We start from the raw sequence: 23,138 nt of genomic DNA on the forward strand, positions 1-23,138 counted from the left end.
GGGGGAGTATTGGAAAGTAGAATCAATTTATTCATTATATTGAGCTGTAAATATATCTTTCTATATGTATTCCTAAATTACAGTAGACTTTGATTGCATAGCTTAATTATAGGGATCCTACCATGTATAGCAAGTCAGTCACATATGTATATATACTCAATCAAATATCAATGAAAACATGCTTCTGTCCATTCTACTTTTCTCTCATATTTTACATGGTATCAGAGCTAGAACTCGCTGCACTTTAATCTCTCGTGTAGCATCTCTCTTTCAGCCATCATGGCCCTTGAAGATATTCCAAAAACCAGCAGTTCTGATCCACAAAAATCAGAGATTTCTGCAGATTTCTCCAAGGCAGATCTCTCCAATCCCTTCTTCGCTCACCATTCGGATAACCCCGGATTGATTCTCGTCTCCAAACCTCTAAATGGAGATAATTATTTTGGTTGGAAAAGGGCTATGGTTCGAGCTTTAAACTCCAAAAACAAGCTCGGATTTGTCAATGGTTCTATCAAAGTTCCTTCAGAAGAAACTGATCCTGAAGGCTATGCAATTTGGTCGAGATGCAATGATCTGGTTCATTCCTGGATCGTGAATTCCTGCGATCCAGAAATAGCTGACAGTGTGACTTATTATCCTACTGCTCATGAGGTTTGGGAAGATCTCTATGAGCGTTTCTCTCAAGGCAATGCAACTCGCATCTTCGAGATACAACGAGATATTGCTTCTCTTCGACAAGAGCAACTCTCTGTCTCAGCTTACTACACTAAGTTGAAAAGTTTATGGGATGAATTGGCAACTCATTCAGACATAGCACAAGACGATCGACAGAAATTGATGCAGTTTCTAATGGGTCTAAACGAAACTTATAGTGCAATTCGAGGTCAAATCCTGCTCATGAATCCTTTGCCTTCTATTCGCCAAGCCTACTCTTCAATCTCCCAAGAAGAGAAACAGCGCCTCTTTAGTTCAGCGCATACGAACACCGATTCAAACAGCAGCGCTGCTGCCATGGCTGTACGCAGCAAACCAACTCCTTTGGCAACAAAAAAAACCGAACAAACTCGCTCTCATGGTTTTCCAGATTCTCGCGATCGAATATACTCTCAAGCGCCAGAACTTGTAGAACCTCAAGAAGGAGATCGGCGTCGATTTGGCTCTGGGAGAGGTAGGCCTTTGTGTGACCACTGTGGGAATTTCGGCCATTGGATCCAGAAATGTTATAAGCTACATGGATACCCACCAGGCCATCCTAAAGCTAAAATAAACTCAGGCCAAAATTCAAATCGGCATAAAGGTATTTCTGTGGCTAATCAAGTTGGAGAGGGGTCAAACACAAATGAAGGCTCACCTACAATATCCGATGCTCAACTCAAGCAACTTTTGTCACTCCTGAATAATCAAAATGAAGGTTCTCACTCCAAAGCAAATACGGTAACAAAGCCAGGTTTGTCTAAAATTGTTTCCCGAAATTGGATTATTGATAGCGGGGCGACAGATCATATTACTTCATCATCTAAATTATTGCATAAAGATAACAATTGCTCGTTACCGCCTGTATTGTTGCCTAGTGGAGAAAGAGCAAATATTGTTGCAAAAGGGTCTTTACCTCTCAATTCCGTCTATTATCTACATAATGTGTTATCTGTGCCTACATTTAAAGTTGATTTGATGTCAGTTAGTCGTTTGACAAGAGGTTTGGGTTGTTCAGTGACATTTTTCCCTTCTTGGTGTATTTTGCAGGATCTGGCTACGAGGAGGACGATTGGTTTGGGTAAACAACGAGATGGGCTATATTTTTTGGTGGCATTAGCGACGAAGCAATCTATGTCAAAACCTTCCTCACCAAAAAATCGACTAGCCTGCAATCTCACCATCTCATCCACCGACCTCTGGCATAATCGCTTAGGCCATGTACCACCTTCTCGTTTAAGTTTTATTGCTAAGAATTTTTTGAATTTTTCTGTTAAGTCTAATAATGTTTGCCCCATATGTCCGTTGGCTAAACAAAGTCGTTTTCCTTTCAATAACAGTGTTATTTCCTCTACAAAACCTTTTGAAATAATTCATTGTGATATTTGGGGTCGTTATCAACACCCTTCCCTTACCGGAGCTTATTATTTCCTCACTATTGTTGATGATTATACTCGTTTCACATGGATTTTTTTGATGCGACACAAAAATGAAACACAATCTCTTTTAAAACGCTTTTTCAACCATGTTTCCACTCAATTTGACTGTCGCATTAAAACATTTCGCAGTGACAATGGTGGAGAATTTATCTCACTCCGATCTTTCTTTCACGATCATGGTGTTGTTTTCCAAACTTCATGCGTTTACACACCTCAGCAAAACGAGGTTGTGGAACGCAAACATCGCCATATCCTACAAGTAGCCCGAGCATTAAAATTCCAAGCACACCTACCAACCCAATTTTGGGGTGAATGTGCACTCACTGCTGTACACATCATCAATAGGTTACCTTCTCCGGTTATTTCTCTCAAAACTCCTTACGAACTTCTCTATTCAAAACCACCTTCCTTTTTCCATCTTCGTGTTTTTGGGTGTTTAGCCTATGCCACTAATGTTCACACTTCTCACAAATTCGACTCTCGTGCCATACCATCCATATTCATCGGTTATCCCATTGCTCAAAAGGGCTACAAATTATTTAATTTATCAACTAAAAATTTTTTTACAAGCCGAGATGTCAAATTCCACGAAACCATTTTTCCTTACTCATCCGTCCAAACCAAATTTTCTCTTCCATTGACAGCCCATCAATCAAGCCCAATTCCTTTAATTCCTTCTTCCCTTGACTCATCATTCAACTCTCATGTCATTCCACCAAGCCCCATTCCCTCATCCCAACTCTCTCCCAATTCTCCCGATCCAATTTCCTCTTCTCTTCCCGCGGTAGAACTACCATCTTCCCCTCCCCAAGCTGTCCTTCATACTTATTCCCGCCGTCCTAAACCTGCTACCCCACTAGTCTCAACTGACCCATCCCCATTACACTTCTCTGATCCATCTTCTCCAGCCCCACAATCCTCACCTCCTCCATTCCCTGAACCCGCTGCATCACAAGAACCCGAACCCGAACCCGGACCTGAACTTCGTCGCTCCAGCCGCAACACCGGTCCACCGGTCAAGCTCCACGACTACGTCTGCTCACATGTTTACTCCGACCAATCGGCCTCCTTAATTCCAGGTCCGACCAAAGGTACACGATATCCACTGGCTAATTATATTTCATATCATTGATATAAGCCTGCTTATCAGTCCTTTATTGCTCAAATCAGTCATCTCACAGAACCCAGGTCTTATTCAGAAGCTATCCTTCTCCCTGAGTGGCAAGCAGCAATGCGTTCTGAATTGCAGGCACTGCAGGAAAATGGTACTTGGTCTCTTACCTCTCTTCCGGCTGGTAAAACTCCAATTGGTTGTCGTTGGGTTTACAAGATTAAACATAAATCTGATGGATCTATTGAACGGTATAAGGCGCGACTTGTAGCCAAGGGTTTCACTCAATTGGAGGGAGTTGACTACCAGGATACTTTTTCTCCAACAGCAAAAATAATTTATGTTCGTTGCTTGTTGGCGTTAGCTGCTGCCCGTGGTTGGTCTCTTCATCAACTCGACGTCAATAATGCCTTTCTTCATGGTGACCTCCAAGAAGAAATCTACATGTCTCTGCCGCTAGGTCTTCGACGACAGGGGGAGGAACACTTGGTTTGTCGCCTCCACAAGTCATTATATGGGTTGAAACAGGCCTCTCATCAATGGTTTGCTAAATTCTCCGAGGCCATACGTTCAGCTGGATTTGTACAATCAAAAGCTGACTACTCTCTGTTCACCAAGAAGCAAGGCAAGTCCTTTACTGCTCTTTTGATATATGTTGACGACATTTTAATCACTGGCAATGATCCTGTGAGTATAGCTGATATCAAAAAATTCTTGCATAATCAATTTCACCTTAAAGATCTAGGAGACTTGAAATATTTCCTTGGTATTGAGGTTTCTGCATCTAGGAAGGGCATTTTTATTTCTCAGAGAAAGTATGCATTGGAAATTATTAAGGATGCAGGGTTATTAGGGGCAGCTCCCATTGATACTCCCATGGAACGTGGCTTAAAGTTGTCTGATAAAAGTGAGCCACTCAAAGACCCATGGCGATATAGGCGATTAGTTGGAAGATTAATATATCTCACAGTTTCGAGGCCCGATATCACGTACGATGTCCATATATTAAGCAGATTTATGCACCAACCCTGGAAGGATCATTGGGAGGCAGCTTTACGGGTTGTGCGCTATTTAAAATCTGCTCCTGGCCAAGGCCTCTTCTTCTCATCAATTAGTGATCTTTGGTTGCGAGCATACTGTGACTCGGATTGGGCAGGATGCCCCCTTACAAGAAGATCTACTACGGGGTATTGTGTGTTCTTGGGCCCTTCGTTGATTTCATGGAGATCGAGGCGCCAGAAAACCGTCTCCCTTTCCTCAGCCGAAGCAGAGTATCGTGCAATGACTGGAGCTTGTTGTGAATTGACATGGCTTCGTTACTTACTTAGAGATTTGGGGATTTTACATCAAGAGGCTGCACTGCTATATTGTGACAATAAGGCTGCATTACATATAGCAGCTAATCCAGTTTTTCATGAACGTACAAGGCACATAGAGATGGATTGTCATTATATAAGAGACAAGATACAAGAAGGTTGTGTGATAACGAGATTTGTAAGTTCCGCAAATCAGCTTGCTGATGTGTTGACCAAAGCTTTAGGAAAAGAAATTTTCATGCCTATGGTTCGCAAGTTGGGAGTGCTGGACATTCACTCTCCAACTTGAGGGGGAGTATTGGAAAGTAGAATCAATTTATTCATTATATTGAGCTGTAAATATATCTTTCTATATGTATTCCTAAATTACAGTAGACTTTGATTGCATAGCTTAATTATAGGGATCCTACCATGTATAGCAAGTCAGTCATATATGTATATATACTCAATCAAATATCAATGAAAACATGCTTCTGTCCATTCTACTTTTCTCTCATATTTTACACTTTAAACACCATAGATTTGGTATTTCAATTGAGAGCCCTCAACATTAAGATTTTCAATTGATTCGGGTATATGTGTGTAACATTGCCTTCATTGGCAGATCATGCTTCACCAACCATCTTAAGATTTAAGGTCAATATGTAAAGTAGCATGTGATTTTGTGCTGCTATCATAAAAATTAAAAATGTCTTCATATTGTTTTAAAACTTATGATTTACTTATTTCTCCGTTATTAAAAGCATATATTGTTAATAGAGAAGCGTGAAATTTTGAAAATACTCATTGTTTGCTAATCTTTTTCTCGTGTCATGGCTACACAAGCCTCCTCATTCTTCTGCATCTCCTGATCTATGTCCTCCCCATTGTCCAAGATCACAGATACTCTGTCAAATGCTAATCCAGAAGCCTCATAAAGCAGGAGTTTATGTTCATCTGTTTCACTAGCTTTTGGTATGAGTTATTATTTCATATTACTTTTGTTTCAAAGTTTTGTTGTCTACAAACTTATTCGTACTGAAGGCGATACCAAAGAATACTCAGAGGGAAACGTCGGATTGCTTAATTCCTTATTTGATTGGATCCTTTTCAGCTCTAGAAACAGAGAAGGTATATCACTACTATTTAATCTTTTTCTTTATTTGTATAGATCTTTACTCGTAATCAAAATGTTTAACTATAAGTCATACCATTGCTTTAGAGTTCAGTCGATCTCTTACACTGTCCTAACTAGTTTCCATATGAAGTTCGTTCTCAAAATGCAAAGAAATCCCGTGACTTTACTGACATACGCAAAAGGAAGAGACTGCTGGAGAGTAGGGATGAAGAAGAACAATATAACAAAAAAGCAGGTTAGGTCTGCCCCCTATTGTGGAAAACACAATGTCATATACTTGTTTGCAAGAATGTTTTGTTATAAATTTGAAGGCTGTCCTTAATAGCTATCGATCAGTGAGCTTGGACTTTGGCAACTTGAATAGCGATGAGAAGCTTTCTTATGAAAAGTGTATATAATTTTTGGAAATTTTTTAATTTTACCCCCGACTTAGAATGGCAATCTTCAATTTACCTTACAAAAATGTGAAAATATCAATTTTCAAAAAAAAAAAAAAATTGATAGGTTAAGTGTTCTGACCAAAAAATTTGATAGGTTAAGTGGTGGATTCAATTAATTGCATTATTTTGACCCAAAAAAAAAAAACCACTTCTATTTGAGTGCTTTATAGGTTAAGTGTTGTGCACATACCGAATTGAGAGCCACAGGTTATACATCGCCAACTCTTTCTCATCCCTTCATCATAAAATTTATTTCTTCTACTAAATAAAATGATAGATTTTCTATCGGGATTGATCTATAGCATTAGAAATTTTTGTAGCACACCTGCATGCTTCACGTGCTTGCTCATAAGCCAAACGTGGCTTGTTGAATTGGAAGCAGCCAGCTGCATGCTTCACTTGCTTGCTTGAATCGGTGCTTATATATATTAAAAATTGAGAGCTGCTTGGTTGAATTCGGTGGTTGTTCGTTGGCTTTATAAAGTGTTAAATATTGACAGCTGCTTCATTTATCAAGTTGCAACCCAGAGGAAAGCAGAGACAGAAGAAAACAAAAGAAAAAGAGAGAGAAAGAAAAGAAAAGAAAAGAAAAGGTAAATAAGAAGAAAGAAAAACCGAGAGAAAAAGAGAAGAAAAGAGAAGAAAAAGAAAAGAAGAAAAAAAATTAAAAGAGAGGAGGTAAGCGGAGAGTGAAGAAAAATAGAAAAAGGAAGGGAAAAGGAGAAAAGAATTAAGAAGCCGAGAGTGGGAAAAGAAGTTTAAAAAATATATATTGGACAGTTAGATTAATTTCTAGTAAATTAGTGGATAATAAATTTATGAAATTCAAACAATTATGTTATAGTTTTCATGATACATATCAATTTTTATATCAATTCTAACAATTTTATTTTATAACCCTATGTTTTACGAGAAATTCAAGTACCCCGGAACCCACAGGAGCTCCAATGAATTCTAGAGTAAAACAAGACATGTGAGTGAATTACTATTGTGTGTTCTATGACGCATTTACGTTTGATAGTATGATTTAGTATCGTATTATGATTATATACATGCACATTATATGACTGATTAATCATTAGATGTGATTGATAATCACCATATGTGTACCTTTCCTGATATGCTCTACGTGCATATTGAGAACTAGGATACTGTACGTGTGTAATGTAGTTAAATTCCACTGGGTATTGAGAGGTTTTTCCTCGCTCTACTTGTCCGATGATGAATAAAGGAGAAAAACTATTTTATGAAAAACGCATGGTACAGTATTAAGAATACTATAATTAATTAATGAAAAATCAATTTAATTATAATTAATTTAATTATAAGCATAGTATAGTATTAAGAATCAACACAAAAGCAGCCAGGTAGAGTTGCATTGAACTCACATTTTTAGCATGATGGTTTGAAAAATCAATTTAGAGATCGACACAAAAATACGAAGCATTCATTGTCTTTTAAAATAATTCAAAAATGTATTCCTAGATATAGTTTTGAAATATATCAAATTCGACAGATAATTATATAATTTCAACTTGATAATAGATTTTTAAAACTATATCTAGGAATGCTAGTAAAAGAAACATGTAGTAAATCGTTGTGTATGCTTCCTTTGACAATCCAAGCGTTTAAACTCTACTTATAGCGTACGCTTTTGAGTGGAGTGGTATCTTAACATAATACGCTAGCCAGGTTAATCAGTTAGCCTTGTTTTCAAATTCCCACATTGGAACTTTAGAATCCAATTTGAGAAAGTTTAAACAAAACTAGAGTAGAGATTTATCTATAATGTTGGAATTTGATAAAAAAAAAAAAAGGAATATAAAACCCAAAACTTGTGGTTAAATTAGTTAAAACTTTAAAATCTAATATGAGAAAGTTTAACCAAAGAATAGAGACTTATGTATAATATTAAAATTTGACCAAAAAAATAGGAACATTAACCCAAAGCTAGTGGTTAATTAATTGAACTTTGGAACCCATAAATGAGAAAGTTTAACTAAAACTAAATACTTATCTATAACGTTGAAATATGATGAAAAAATACGAACATGAAACCCAAAGCCTATAGTTAAATTAGTTGGAATTTAGAACTAAATATTTAACCAAGACTAGAGACTTGTGTATAAAGTTGAAATTTGACCCAAAAAACAGAAACAAGAAAAAACCCTTTATCATCCTTAGGGTTTCATGCAATAGTCTATTTCATCCCTACTCTTTAAACAATAGCCCAAAACATCATTTTGTTAACTCATGGTTAGTTAAATGTCATTTGTTAGTAATTCATTGAGATTAAAAAAGGATTTTCCATTAAAGAGAAAATTAAAAAAATAAATAAAATTTGACATATAATTAAAAATAATTTTTATCTAATCCCACTAAACATGAAATGCCAAAAAGATGAAAAACTTATATTTCAAGCAATTATTTTGCACTCCTCTTTATTTTGTTGGCATGAAAGTCCTATAAACTCTAGATCTAAGTACCAAAAATAATCACAATTTTCATATTCGTTTAAGCGTACTCTCTAATTGCACTATGAGCGGACTTAAGTAGATAGTGGTAAGGACTTGAGGAAACAATAATGGTCAAAGAAGAGTGGTGGTAAAGCTCAAAATAAAAATTTATTGAAGATTAAGAAGATATTTAACATATGCAAGCACACAAAAATTGATTGTGTTTTTGAGTTTTTTTCCAATGATTTAAAGATATTGTGTTAATTATGGTTTATTACTTATGATAATTATTTAGTGGCTATATCAAACTATTTCATCATTGATTTCATTTAAGAATAAATTAATGATTTTTGCATATTTTGTAGTGTTATTTAATTGTGTAAAAAATTTATTTTAATATAGTTTGTATCGCATTAATTAAAAATCTTGTTTTGCTCTCAATGAATTACTAGTTAATGGCAAAAAAATAATAGTGAGTTAGCAGAAGAATGTTTTGAACTTTTGTTTAAAAAGTAGGGATGAAGTGAGCTATTGCGTGAAACCTTAGGGATGAAAAAGGTTTTTTCCCATAGAAACATGAATCCCAAAACTAGCAACTAATTAGTTGGAACTTTAGAACCCGTATGTGAGAAAGTTTAACCAAAACTAAATATTTATCTATAATGTTAGAATCTGATAAAAAAATCAAAACATGAAAATTGGAATTTTAGAACCCAAAAATGAGAAAATTTAATCAAAATTAGAGACAGATGAAATCAATTTGGAACAACTACCCAACACATTGGTATTTAACCAAAAGTAGGAATATAATTATGTTATCATTTTTTCATAATTTATTTTATTATATTTAAATAAAATCTATTAACATATTTGTATCATTCAATATCTTATCCTAATTTATAATTTTCCTTATTTTAATATGATTTCTAGTATATTTTTTCAACGAAAACAAATTAATTGAATGGATAACCAGTAAAATGCCGGCTCTCCAGGTCGCAAAAGCAGGCTGTATGTCATACAGTACTGCACAGTAAGATGACCTGAAGGGTAAAACTGAAAATATTCTATCAAACACAAAATTAGTGAACCAATAAGTTGAAATATATGAACCTATAAATTAAAAAAATTAACCAAAATCAAGAACTAGTCTAACAAAAAAAATGGTATTTAACCTAAATAATTGAAATCTTATCAAGTTAATTGGAATATTAAATACAAAACTAGTGGAATAATAGTTAAAATAAATAAACCCATAAATGAGAAAGTATAACCAAAATTATGGGCTTATTTAACCAAAAATAAAATTATTAAAGTAAATTTTGTACTTCATCCAAATAATTGGAATATTACCAAGTTAGTAGGAAACATTCAACATAAAAATGATAGAATAATTAGTTGAAACATGTAAAACAAAAGGGGAGAAAGTTTAACCAAATTTAGGTACTTATCAACGAGAAATGAATTTACTTGGAATCTAACCTAAAATATTAATATTTAATGAGTTTAGTAGGAATATTGAACACAAAGCTAGTGGATTGGGAAGTGGAACAAATGAACCAATTAATAAGAATGTTTAACCTAAATTAGGGGCAGATGAAATTAGCTTGGAACGTCTACCTAATATATTGATTTTTAACCAAAAGAATTAGGAGATGATTATTTTATATTTTTTTACATTCATTTAAATTAAAAATACTTTCTCACACAAATATCTTTTTACTAATTATTTATAAATTTCCTTCATTTTTCATTTTATTTTGTAATAATAAAAAAAGTTTTTAAAGCAAGATGAAAAAGATTGGGGGTCATAACAATATGTTATTATTTTCTTGAAAGTTGATATTTCATAAAATAAAAGGGGGTTCAAATATATTTTGCCTTATCAATATTATTGTTAATAAAAAAATGAACTTGGAACACCTATATATAATATTGGAATCTAATTGGAAAACAAAAGGGAACATGAAGGTTGAAATTTTAGAACCGAAATATGAGAAAGTTTAACATAAACTAAATACTTATATATAGTATTGGAATTTGATTTAAAAAAATGGGAACATGAAAGTTGGAATATTAGAGTCTAAAGATGAGAAAGTTTAACCAAAATTAGAGACTTTATATTGTTGGAATTTGACCAAAAAAAAAAAAATAGGAACATGAAACCCAAAATTGGTGATTAATTAGTTGGAACTTTATAAACCAAAAATGAGAAATTTATAACTAAAATTAGAGACTTATCTATAATGTTGGAATGTATAAAAAAAATTGAATATAAACAAAAACTAGTGGTTCAGTTAATTGGAACTTTAGAATCCAATTTGAGAAAGTTTAAACAAAACTAGAGATTTATCTATAATAATGGCATTTAATAAAAAAATTAGGAATATGAAACCCAAAACTTGTGGTTAAAATAGTTGAAATTTAGAACCTAATATGAAAAAGTTTAACTAAAGACGAGAGACTTATGCATAATGTTGAAATTTGACCAAAAAAAATAGGAACATGAACCCAAACCAGTGACTAATTAATTGGAATTTTGGAACCCATATATGAAAAAGTTTAACCAAAACTAAATGCCTATATATAATGATGGAATATGATGAAAAAATGGGAACATGAAATCCAAAGCCTATAGTTAAATTAGTTGGAACTTTAGAATTAAATATAAAAAAGTTTAACCAAGACTAGAGACTTATGTATAATGTTGAAATTTGACCAAAAAATAGAAACATGAATCCCAAAACTAGCTATTAATTAGTTGGAAGTTCAGAATCAGCATGTGAGAAAGTTTAACCAAAACTAGGTATTTATCTATAATTGTTAGAGTGCAATTTATGCATTAGTTTTGCATTGTTTACTTCCCTTAATATCGATGTTTTGCACTTAATAATAGTGATTTACTTGTGTTTTACTTTTGTAGGTGCAATTCTATTGATTGGTGATAAAATTGAGCTATAAGATGATGTTTAAGGATGATTGTTCTCTTGGAGAAATTATGAGCGTCAGAAGAACTTTGTTGATAAGGCGTGGGCGCGTGCTGTCAACTGCGGACCTGCAGTTTTTAGTTTAACGTGTTGTGTATTTTTGGTTATTTTTGTAATTACGAATTTAATATTTCAGATATTAGTATTTTATTTTAAATAGAATTCTAAAAGAGAAGAGAGTGAGAGTATTTAAGGGAGGAATCTATTGTGAAAAAGGGGAGATTGGGGAGAAGAGAAAGAAACCCTAGATCTAAACTTTTCTCTTCTCTCTATGAAGAACTAAATCTATTTTTCTGATTGAAGGATAATAAAGCTTTGATTCATCACTACTGTAAGATCTATTTTATGCTTTAATTGTTTTATTACTTTTTGGGTATTTATTTATTCTCTGAATTATTTTCATGATTATGTTTGTTAATTAGGTAATTGGCCACTATTTAATTATCAACTTAATCTATTGTTAATTAAAGGATTCATCGTATGAAGATTTTAATGTTTGTGACAAATAACATAGCAGTGAGTTGTGTTATGAGAATAAACAATCTAATTTAAATGAATCATCGTATGTGTTGATTAGGATTTGGGTCTCTCTGGTCTTTCAGGCTGTCAATTGATTAAATCCTATGATCGTATTTAGGGTTGTCTATTGATTAGGGAAATAGCCAACGGTCGTACCTTGGTTATCGACTAGTTAAGGAGAGATTGGTTATTAGAGGGTCTCAGTAGCTATAACCGGTCTATTCATAAATAATAATAATCTATATTTGAATCAATTATCAGTAGTCGAATCAAGCTGAATTAATTCCTTCAACCAGAGCTTTCTCCAATTTGAATTACAACTTTAATTTGCATTCTTGTTATTTTAATTTGATTTTTATTATTGTCAACAAAACCCCCATTTTATGTTTTACGTTTTAAAAGGATTTAAATAATTACCGATCTCTGTGGACACGACCCTGCTCAATCACTATACACAATTTATTTAGAGTAGGAATTTATTTTTGTTGGCTTCGACAACCATCAATAATGTTGGAATCTGATCAAAAAATCAGAACATGAAAGTTGGAACTTTAGAACCCAAAAATGAGAAAGTTTAATCATAACTAGAAATTGATAAAATCAATTTAGAACAAGTACCCAATACATTGGTATTTAACCAAAAGTGTAAGAATATAATTATTTTATAATTTTTCATAATTTATTTTATCATATTTAAAATAAAATCTACCAACATATTTTGTATCATTCAATATCTTATCTTCATTTATAATTTTCTTTATTTTAATTGAATGGATGAGTATAACCGGTAAAATACCGGCTTTCCAGGTCGCAAAAGCAGGCTGTATGTTATACAGCACTGCACAGGAGGATGACCTGAAAGGTGAAACCGAAAATATTCTATCAACTTTAAAAAGGATGAAGAAAAAAAAAATCGGTGAAATTGTCACGCCCTTTCTTGGAAGAATCAAAGAAAGTGTTTGGCTATTCTTATTATTATTATTTTTTGGGTGTTCCCCACAAAGCTTAATTTAGTTGAATGGAAATTAAATATTTAAATAGTACCAAAAGGTATTGAATATTGATGAGGTACCAAATTTTGAATTTTTCTATTTTTTTATACCCAAATTTTAGTCAAAGTTCAGATAATTACTTTTAATTAATTAATTTATTACCAAAAAAATAAGTAATTTGATATCAACACAATATCTTGAAATTCCTCCGCAACGAATCATATAAGGAGCTTCCAAGAAATTATAGGATGGACATGAAAGAGGAAAAAGAAAATTTTTGGACCCACCGTCTTGAAATCTCATTTGATTTCCAACTAATTTCCGCGGCATATTCGCGCTAATCTCCGCGTTTTACTTTTTATCATGACTGTGGGCTACTCGATCCATCGCCTCATTGAAATTGTTGTATCTACGTTACAAAATAAAAACGAAAACCAATAAATAGCAGATAGTAATCCACTTTACAAAATTATTATCACATCCCAAATCAATTTTCTAATCATCAAAATCTCTAATCAATTGAACTGTTTCTGTAAGTTGTTATGGCTTCTTCTTCTTCTTCTCGTCCATCCAGCAGTTTGAGTTCGATGAATAATCCTCGAAACAATAAGTATGATGTTTTTCTTAGTTTCAGAGGAGAGGAAACCCGTGACAGCTTTACTAGCCATCTTTATTCGGCTTTGTGTGAAACGAATATTGAAACTTTCATTGATGACCAACTCGTCAGAGGAAATGAAATCTCACAGTCTCTTCTTGATGCAATTGAAGCATCAAGCATATCAGTTATCGTATTCTCTGAAGGGTATGCTTCTTCCAGATGGTGCCTGGATGAACTTTTAAAGATCCTCGACTGGAGGAAAGAGTATGCACAGATTGTGATACCAGTTTTCTATCGGGTCGATCCATCACATATGAGAAAGCAAATAGGGAATTTTGGGGATTCATTTTCGAAGCTTAAAGAAAGATTTCCAGACAAGATGCAAAGTTGGAGGATTTGTCCGGAGTTGGTTTGATAATTATCTTGATTGGTTAGAATATAGTATTGTAAAGGATGCAGCTTTTTGTCTTTATTGTTATGTTTTCAGAGAAGAAAATGGTAGTCAAGGGGCTGGTCCATGCTTTACTGGTGAAGGGTTTAGAAATTGGAAGAAAAAAGAAATGTTGAGACAACATGTTGGTGGCGTAAATAGTGCTCATAATATAGCTAGGCGTCGTTGTGAATCATTGATGAATCAAAAGGCACATGTTGCTACATTTTTCTTTAACCATTCTAAAAAAATTAAAAGGGAGTACCGACTTTGTTTAACTGCTGTAATTGACTGCATTCGGTTTCTTTTGAGACAAGGCCTTGCATTTCGTGGTAATAATAAATCTCAAAGCTTAGATAATAGAGGAAACTTTCTTCTTGCTAATCACAATGAGGAAATTAAAGGTGTTATTTTCAACAATGCTCCAGCAAATCTCCAAATGACATCCCCTGATATTCAGAAACAAATTGTAAGTGTTTGTTCAGCTGAAACTTCTAGAGCTATCATTAAAGAAATTGGTGACTCTTTATTTTCTGTTATGATTGATGAATCTCGTGACATATCCACAAAAGAGCAAATGGCAGTTGTGTTGCGTTATGTGGATAAAAGAGGACATGTGGTTGAGCGTTTTATTGGTATTGAACATGTTATTGATACTAAAGCTGTCTCTCTCAAAGCATCACTCGACATAGTATTTGCTAGACATGGATTAAGCATGTCTAGGTTGCGTGGGCAAGGATATGATGGTGCTAGTAACATGCAAGGGGGACTTAATGGTTTGAAAACACTCATTCTAAAAGAGAATGAATCAGCTTATTACATTCATTGTTTTCCCATCAATTACAGTTGGCCCTTGTTTTTGTGGCAAAAAAGCACCAAGAAGTTAATGATCTGTTCAGTTTAGTTGCTAAAGTTAGTAACATTGTTGCAGCCTCGTCTAAACGATATGATATCCTTAAAGAGAAGCATGTTGTTGCAGTTATTGAAGCACTTAAAACGGGTGAGCTTAAAAGCGGACAAGGCATGAATCAAGAGATTACTTTAAAGCGTTCTGGCGACACACGGTGGAGCTCACATTACGGTACATTAATAAGCATTATTACCATTTTCTCATCCATAATTGATGTGCTTGAGATTATTGCAAATGATGCATCAAATTCTGAGCAAAGATTTGAAGCAAATTCAACCTTGAAGTTCATGCAAACATTTGATTTTGTGTTTACTTTATACTTGATGAAAAATATTCTTGGTTTTGCAAATGAATTGTCACAAGCATTACAAAGGAAAGATCAAGATATTGTGAATTCCATGAAATTAGTTAGCATTTGCAAACTAGGTCTACAGAGGATGAGGAAACATGGATGGAATTCTTTGCTTATTCAAGTTTCTTCATTTTGTGAGAAACATTTTATTAGTGTTCATGTCATGGAAACTATGTTTCTAACACCTGGAAGATCAAGGCGTAGAGCACAAGAGATCACAAATATGCATCATTATCGCATTGACCTATTTTGTGCTATTTTGGATATGCAACTTCAAGAGTTAAACAGTCGTTTTAATGAGGTAAACACTGAATTACTTCTTTGCTTGGCTTGTTTATGTCCAAAAGATTCATTTGCAGCTTTCAATAAAGAAAAGTTATTGCGTCTTGCTCAACTTTATCCAAAAGATTTTTCTCAAGTTGATCTCATGGCACTAGATACTCAACTTGATATTTACATAATGGATATGCAGTCTAGTGTTGAGTTTTCAGAATTAAATGGGATTGGTGATCTTGCACAGAAAATGGTTGAGACTAACAAGCACAAGGTGTTTTCATTGGTCTATTTATTAGTCACATTAGCATTACTTCTACCAGTTGCCACTGCCACTGTTGAAAGAGTTTTTTCAGCAATGAATTATGTGAAGAATCGACTACGAAGTCGAATGGGAGATGAATGGTTGAATGATAATCTAGTTGTGTACATTGAAAAAGATGTATTTGATTGTATTGATAATGAAATTATTTTACAGCATTTTCAACACATGAAATCCCATCGAGGAATTCTTGATTAGAACAATTGTAATAAGTTAATTTATTGTTAATTTATATTACACTTGTGACTCTATTTACTGTTATCTAAATTTTCAAAATTTATTCTCAATTTATATTATATTGCGATTTTTTGTGTTGTGATATAAATTCTTAAAATTATACTATATTTTTAATGTGCCCCAGATCAATTAAATTTCTGGTTACGTCCCTGTTTTAATCTATACAATGTTATTGAGTAATGATCTAGTGGGCAATAATGCTCATCTTATGGAGAGCGAGAGTGGCACATCGCATTGCTTAATTAATCCGCAGCGTTAACGCTATTCACTGGGAGTTGTAGAATTCTGCCACATCCAAATGCTCATCCATATGGTGGGCACTAGTGCTCACTAGATCATCGTTCCAATGCTATATTGTTAATTTTTTATTTAAAATTAAATTTAACAACATTTTTTCAAAATTATGATCTTTGGTACTGGGAGATTTTTTCCAAAGTTCAGGTCGAGTATTATTACCTGGGAATGAAATTCCAAAGTGGTTTAGCTTTCAAAGTTTGGGATCTTCTTCTATAACCTTGAAGATGCCACCTGTAGGTTGGTTCAGTAATAACAAAGTGATTGGCTTTGCTTACAGCGCTGTTGTAGGATTTCGAGACCATCATGTCAAAGAGAAGAGGTGGTTTAACTTGTTCTGTGAATTCATGAAAGCCAAACCTGAAGATTGTACTGAGCTACTGGTCAGACGGAGTTCTCTAAGGGGATTTAATTATGTAGAGTCAGATCACTTACTTTTGGGGTACTATTTCTTTGGTGAGCATGATTTTAGTGCTTTCCGGAAACACAACTGCGATCATGTGGCAGTCAAGTTCTATTTAGAGGATGATCGTAATCAACGTGAACGTTTGGATTGTTGCCCGGTGAAAAAATGTGGGATTCATTTATTGTACGCCCCTGATTCTACGGAACCCACAGAAGATCCAAGGGGTACTCTCGATTTAAATATTCTTTAAGATATCATAGTAGCTGCTACTTTTCAGTAAATTAATAAATCTTATATTCATAAACCTTGTTTTGCTAGCTTGGTTTCTTTTCCTTCTATCTGTTTTTATTACTTTTCTTTAATTATTTTCTTCCCATATATAAATCATTGGCTTCAAATATTCATAGGGAGATACTTGTTTTCCTTGAATTGCCTCGTTGCAGTATTGAACAACTTTCGGAGAGCGTCCAGGTGTGCAATGTCAATAATATTTAATTATCATACACGCTACTGATTTGCATGTAATGGCTTCTTTTTTGGTGAAAGCAGAATAATTCATTGGTAACGCTTGATTAATCTCTGGTTATAGTACTCAATAGATTTAGTGAGACATTTCGTCAAACAGGTAGGTTGTAAAAATTATATAGACTATGGTAAAAAATTTGAATTAGGATATAGAGATACAAACACGGGAAAAAACAACATGAAGACAATACAATAGAAATTAAATAGAGCAGGTAGTGAACCAATAATACAACTTAACCCGCACTCATAAAAATTATAAATTACTAAACTCACCCATAATTGGCAGTAGGTTTTTTATTTATTTTTTTAAAAAAGTCCATCTATTGTGGGTTTTAGGGGTGGCAAAAATATTTGTCTGATCTGGACTCTGGCGATGTGGGCCGGATAATTCTAAGCCTGGGTATGAAGCTAGACTTGTCTTGAGTATCACTTTATAAACCCAAGACCCGGCCCAAAACCCAAATTTTATTAAAAAAATATTATAAAATATATATTATTTTTAATATTTATATTTATTTGACCGATCTATTACATATAGATAAAGTTTTAAATATTTGAAGTTTAAATTTTCATGTTTGATTTCATTGAAATAAATTTAAAAATTATAAAATTATAAAAATACATATATAATAATAAAAAAGTACAAAATACGAGGTACAAAAACCTGAATTAAAAAACCTGGATCGGGTGTTTAAAAATTGAGTAATGATACAGCCACAAACTCTTGTACAAATTTATTTTGTACAAACTGACGTGGTATTAATTCATTGGTTGAATGAAAATATAAAATAATAAAAACAAATCATGTGGGCCAAATGATATTTAATTCAACCAATCTTATCATGTCACATCAGTTTGTACAAAATAAATTTGTATAAGAGTTTGTGGCTATATCATTACTCTTAAAAATTACATCAGGGAACCGAGATTTAACAATCAACAAACTAACCTATAGCGCGCAGTAAATTTTTTTTATAAGTTTTCTTATTTAAAATCACAAATATATAAAAAAAAACACTTTTAATAATACATAAAAAATTAAATTAAGTGATTCAAATATAAATTTATAACCATAGCCTAAAAAATCCGCATACAAAACTCAATTCTAGATTTTACCAATAAAAATAAGAAATTAAAATTCCAACATTAAAAAAAAAACAAAATATACTAAATCTGACTTACAAAATAAAAAAGAAAAACAATAAATAGCTGATAGTAATCTACTTTACAAAATTATTATCATATCCCAAATCAATTTTTTAATCATCAAAATCTCTAATCAATTGAATTGTTTCTGTAAGTTGTTATGGCTTCTTCTTCTTCTTCTTCTCGTCCATCCAGCAGTTTGAGTTCGATGAATAATCCTCGAAACAATAAGTATGATGTTTTCCTGAGTTTCAGAGAAGAGGAAACCCGTGATAGCTTTAATAGCCATCTTTATTCAGCCTTGTGTGAAACGAATATCGAAACTTTCATTGATGACCAACTCGTCAGAGGAAATGAAATCTCACAGTCTCTTCTTGATGCAATTGAAGCATCAAGCATATCAGTTATCGTATTCTCTGAAGGGTATGCTTCTTCCAGATGGTGCCTCGATGAACTTCTAAAGATCCTCGATTGCAGGAAAGAGTATGCACAGATTGTGATACCAGTTTTCTATCGGGTCGATCCATCACATGTGAGAAAGCAAATTGGGAGTTTTGGGGTTTCAATTTCGGAGCTTGAAAAAAGATTTCCAGACAAGAAGCAAAGTTGGGGGAGTGCTTTAACTGAAGCAGCCAATCTCTCTGGCTTTGATTCTCATGTCTTCAGGTAACAGTCAATTTATTACCAATTTTATAATTATTTTTATTTACTCAAGTTCTAGTATTATATAAATAATTTTAAAATCAAAAAACTCTGTCTCAAATCCGAACTAATTAAAAACTCTCCTTTTTGTCTCTTTTTGAACTTAATACTATGTTTCTTGTATTTGCTAGGAATGAATCTGAACTTATAAAGACAGTTGTTGATGAGATTTTGGAGAGGCTGCCTAAAGTGGTTCCATTTGATAACAAAAATCAGCTAGTTGGAGTAGAATCAAGAGTTGAGGAGCTTGAATCTCTATTAGCTGCTGCACCTATATTAGGGATTTGGGGCATCGGTGGTATAGGCAAGACAACAATTGCTAGGGTGATTTTCAACAAAATCTCCAGAAATTTTGAAGGTTCTTGCTTCCTTCAAAATGTAAGAGAAGAATCGCAGAGCCCTGGTGGATTAGCTAGGTTGCAGCAAAAACTTTTTAACGAAGTATTGAAGGATGTAAATGTGATTCCTGATATTGACTTCAACTTTAGGAGGCTCAGCCGCAGGAAGGTTCTGATTGTTCTCGATGATGTGACTAGCTTCAGCCAAATAAAATCCTTCATCAGAGTTTCTGATTGGTTTCTGCCTGAAAGTCGTCTCATACTGACCACAAGAGATCAACAAGTCCTTAAAAATTGGGTTGTGAAAGAGAGAGACATTTATGAGATGAAAGAATTAGAACACGATCATGCCCTTGAGCTTTTTAGTCGACATGCCTTCAAACAAAACTGTCCTCCTGAAGTAGGTTATAAGGAATTGTCAGAGGTTGTAATAAATTATGCTCAAGGTGTTCCTTTAGCACTGGAAATTTTGGGTTGCTATCTATTTGGAAGGGAAAAGGAAGTTTGGGAAAGCGCAATAAACAAATTGAAAAGAATTCCTAATGTGGAGATACAAAATGTGCTAAAAGTAAGTTTCGATGATCTGGATGATGAAGAGAAAGATATTTTTCTAGACATTGTTTGTTTCTTTAAAGGGAAAGATAAAGACTTCATTATAAAATTTCTTAATGCTTGTGGCTTTGATGCACAAATAGGAATAAGTGATCTTGTCAATAAGTCTCTTATTGTCATACACGACAACAAAATAACAATGCATGATCTGTTACAAGAAATGGGTAGGGAAATTGTCAGGCAAGAATCTGTGAAAAATCCAGGAGAACGCAGTCGGCTGTGGCACCATGAGGATATTATTGAAGTTTTGACCTTTAATACGGTAAGCATTTTGTTTGAGACTTTATATTATTTGTGAATGCTATTGGATTTGTAAACTTTACTTATAATTATGTATAAGTACATGGAATATAAGATCAATAGAAGAACTGGCAATAATAAAAAGGAAAAAAAAAATTGCAATGTCAATTTACAACTAAAAGTCTGGCAAACAGACAGAGATACGTTACAATGTCAATTTACATCTAAAAGTATGGCAAACAAACATAGATACTTTATATGTTTAGTATTGTTTGTATTACTATGTTTCTTTCGTACATAGGCATGTCCATACTTCATGGATACTTTATATGCTTAGTATTGTTTGTATTACAATGTTTCTTTTGTACGTTGGCTTTCAATTAACTTGAACATTAATTTAAATTTGAATTTAACTTCCTGGTCTTTCATTGATTGTTAGGGGACCAAAAAAGTTGAGGGTATCTGCTTTGATATGTCTAGAATAAAAGAGATCTATCTGCATCCAGATACTTTCACAAAGATGTGTAAATTGAGATTTTTGAAATTCTATAACTCTAAAGATGATGGAGAGAACAAATGTAAGGTGTCTTATTTGGTAGGACCTGGATTTGCTGAAGTGAGGTATCTTCACTGGTATGGATATCCACTAAAATCATTGCCGTCAAATATTCATCCAGAGAAACTTGTTTCAATTGAAATGCCTCATGGTAATATTCAACAACTTTGGGATGATGTCGAGGTATATAAAATCTTAATATTTATGCAATGTTTCAGTAATAATGTTTAATTATTTATCGTACTTAAATGCTAACAATTTGTATGTCTGGGCTTCTAATTTTTTTGGAGCAGCATAATGGTAAGTTAAAGCAGATAATAAGCCGGGCCTGCAATTTTTTCACCAAATCTCCAAACCACTCGTTGACCCTGCATCTGGACAAGCTAGTTAACCTCAATCTAAACAATTGCAAAAGCTTGAGAATTCTTCCAGCTGGAATATTTCGTTTGGAATTTCTTAAAGAACTTGATCTTTGGGGCTGCTCAAAACTAAAAACACTTCCAGAGATATCATCAGCTGGTAATATAGAAGTGATGTATTTAAATGGAACTGCAATTGAAGAACTGCCTTCATCCATAGAATGTCTGTCTCGGCTTTCGGCCTTATACCTTGATAATTGTAAAAGGCTGAAGAGTCTCCCAAGCAGCCTATGTAAATTGAACTCTCTGAACTTTATTTATCTCAGGTGGTGCTCAAGTCTTAAGAGTTTGCCTGATGAACTTGGAAATTTAGAAGCTTTGGACAGTTTGATTGCTGAAGGAACTGCTATAAGAGAAGTGCCGTTGTCCATTGTTGGTTTGAACAATTTTGATGGCTTGCAAAATCTGACGTCTTTATATCTAACTGATTGCGGCATCACGGAGTTACCTGAAAATCTCGGTCAGTTATCCTTGTTACGTGAATTGTATCTAGAGAAAAACAATTTTGAGAGAATACCAGAGAGCATCATACATCTTTCTAAGTTGGCATATCTTAAATTGAGTTATTGTGAGAGGCTTCAATCCTTACCAAAGCTTCCATGCAATCTAAGTGAGTTAGATGCACATCATTGCACGGCACTGGAATCATCACCGGGTTTAGTATTCCCAAGTCATGATCCTCAGTCTTTTAACCTAACAAATAATTTGAAATTGGATCGCAACGAGATCTGGGAAATTCTCGAAGATGCTCTGCAAGAAATTCAGGTTATGGCAATAGCACGTTGGAAACAATTACCGGAAATGGTATGGAGTGTCTTTTATGATCCTTTTAATCTATACAATGTTATTGAGTAATGATCTAGTGGGTGATAGTGCTCATCTTATGGAGAGCGAGAGTTGCACATCGCATTGCTTAATTAGTCCACAGCCTTAACGTTATTCACACAGGGAGTTGTAGAATTCTGCCACATATCCAACTGCTCATCCATATGGTGGACACTAGTACTCACTAGACTATCGCTTCAATGTTATTTTGTTAATTTTTTATTTAAAATTATTATCTTTGGTACAGGTATATTTTTTCCAAAGTTCAGGTCGATGATTATTACCTGGAAATGAAATTCCAATGTGGTTTAGCTTTCAAAGTCTGGGATCTTCTTCTATAACCTTGAAGATGCCGCATGCAGGTTGGTTCAGTAACAACAAAGTGATTGGCTTTGCTTACAGCGCTGTTGTAGGATTTCGAGACCATCATGTCAAAGAGAAGAGGCGGTTTCACTTGTTCTGTGAATTCATGAAAGCCAAACCCGAAGATTGTACTGAGCCGCTGGTCGGACGGTGTTTTCTATGGCATTTTAATTATGTAGAGGCAGATCACTTACTTTTGGGGTACTATTTCTTTGGCGATCATGATTTTAGTGCTTTCCGGAAACACAATTTTGATCATGTGGCAGTCAAGTTCTATTTAGAGGATGTTAATAATCAACATGAACGTTTGGATTGTTGCCCGGTGAAAAAATGTGGGATTCATTTATTGTACGCCCCTGATTCTACGGAACCCACAGAAGATCCAAGGAGTACTCTCGATTGAAATGTTCTTTAAGACATCACAGTAGCTGATACTTTTCAGTAAATTAATAAATCTTATATTCATAAACCTTCTTTAATTCTTTTCTTCCCATATATAAATCATTGGCTTCAAATATTCATA

At 33.8% G+C, this 23,138-nt stretch overlaps 3 protein-coding genes across 5 annotated transcripts; all 3 read left to right on the forward strand.

The window, feature by feature from the left end:
* Positions 1–13,609: 13,609 nt before the first annotated feature.
* LOC112099685 (disease resistance protein RLM3-like) lies at positions 13,610–14,080 on the forward strand. The gene has a single exon (XM_024187113.1). The coding sequence runs from the start codon at positions 13,610–13,612 to the stop codon at positions 14,078–14,080; it is 471 nt and encodes a 156-aa protein (XP_024042881.1).
* A 1,038-nt stretch (positions 14,081–15,118) lies between these two features.
* Positions 15,119–16,150, forward strand: LOC18048465. The gene is made up of 2 exons (XM_024187115.1): positions 15,119–15,658; positions 15,830–16,150. The coding sequence occupies exons 1-2, from the start codon at positions 15,119–15,121 to the stop codon at positions 16,148–16,150; spliced, it is 861 nt and encodes a 286-aa protein (XP_024042883.1).
* A 2,522-nt stretch (positions 16,151–18,672) lies between these two features.
* On the forward strand, positions 18,673–23,084 carry LOC18048466 (disease resistance-like protein DSC1). Of its 3 annotated transcripts, none has more exons than XM_024189262.1 (5): positions 18,673–19,226; positions 19,394–20,474; positions 20,892–21,191; positions 21,302–22,231; positions 22,500–23,084. In XM_024189262.1, exons 1-5 carry the CDS (start codon positions 18,721–18,723, stop codon positions 22,527–22,529), a joined length of 2,847 nt encoding a protein of 948 aa, XP_024045030.1. In that variant the 5' UTR covers positions 18,673–18,720; the 3' UTR covers positions 22,530–23,084. The 3 variants fall into 3 exon arrangements, with proteins under 3 accessions (XP_024045030.1, XP_024045031.1, XP_006441677.2); XM_024189263.1 differs by lacking the exon at positions 22,500–23,084 and having other exon boundaries at positions 21,302–21,527; positions 21,694–21,827; XM_006441614.2 differs by lacking the exon at positions 22,500–23,084 and having other exon boundaries at positions 21,302–22,457.
* The last annotated feature ends 54 nt before the right edge of the window (positions 23,085–23,138 follow it).

The sequence above is a fragment of the Citrus clementina genome, unplaced genomic scaffold, assembly GCF_000493195.1.
Source record: "Citrus clementina cultivar Clemenules unplaced genomic scaffold, Citrus_clementina_v1.0 scaffold_3, whole genome shotgun sequence".
Taxonomy (NCBI): Eukaryota; Viridiplantae; Streptophyta; class Magnoliopsida; order Sapindales; family Rutaceae; genus Citrus; species Citrus x clementina.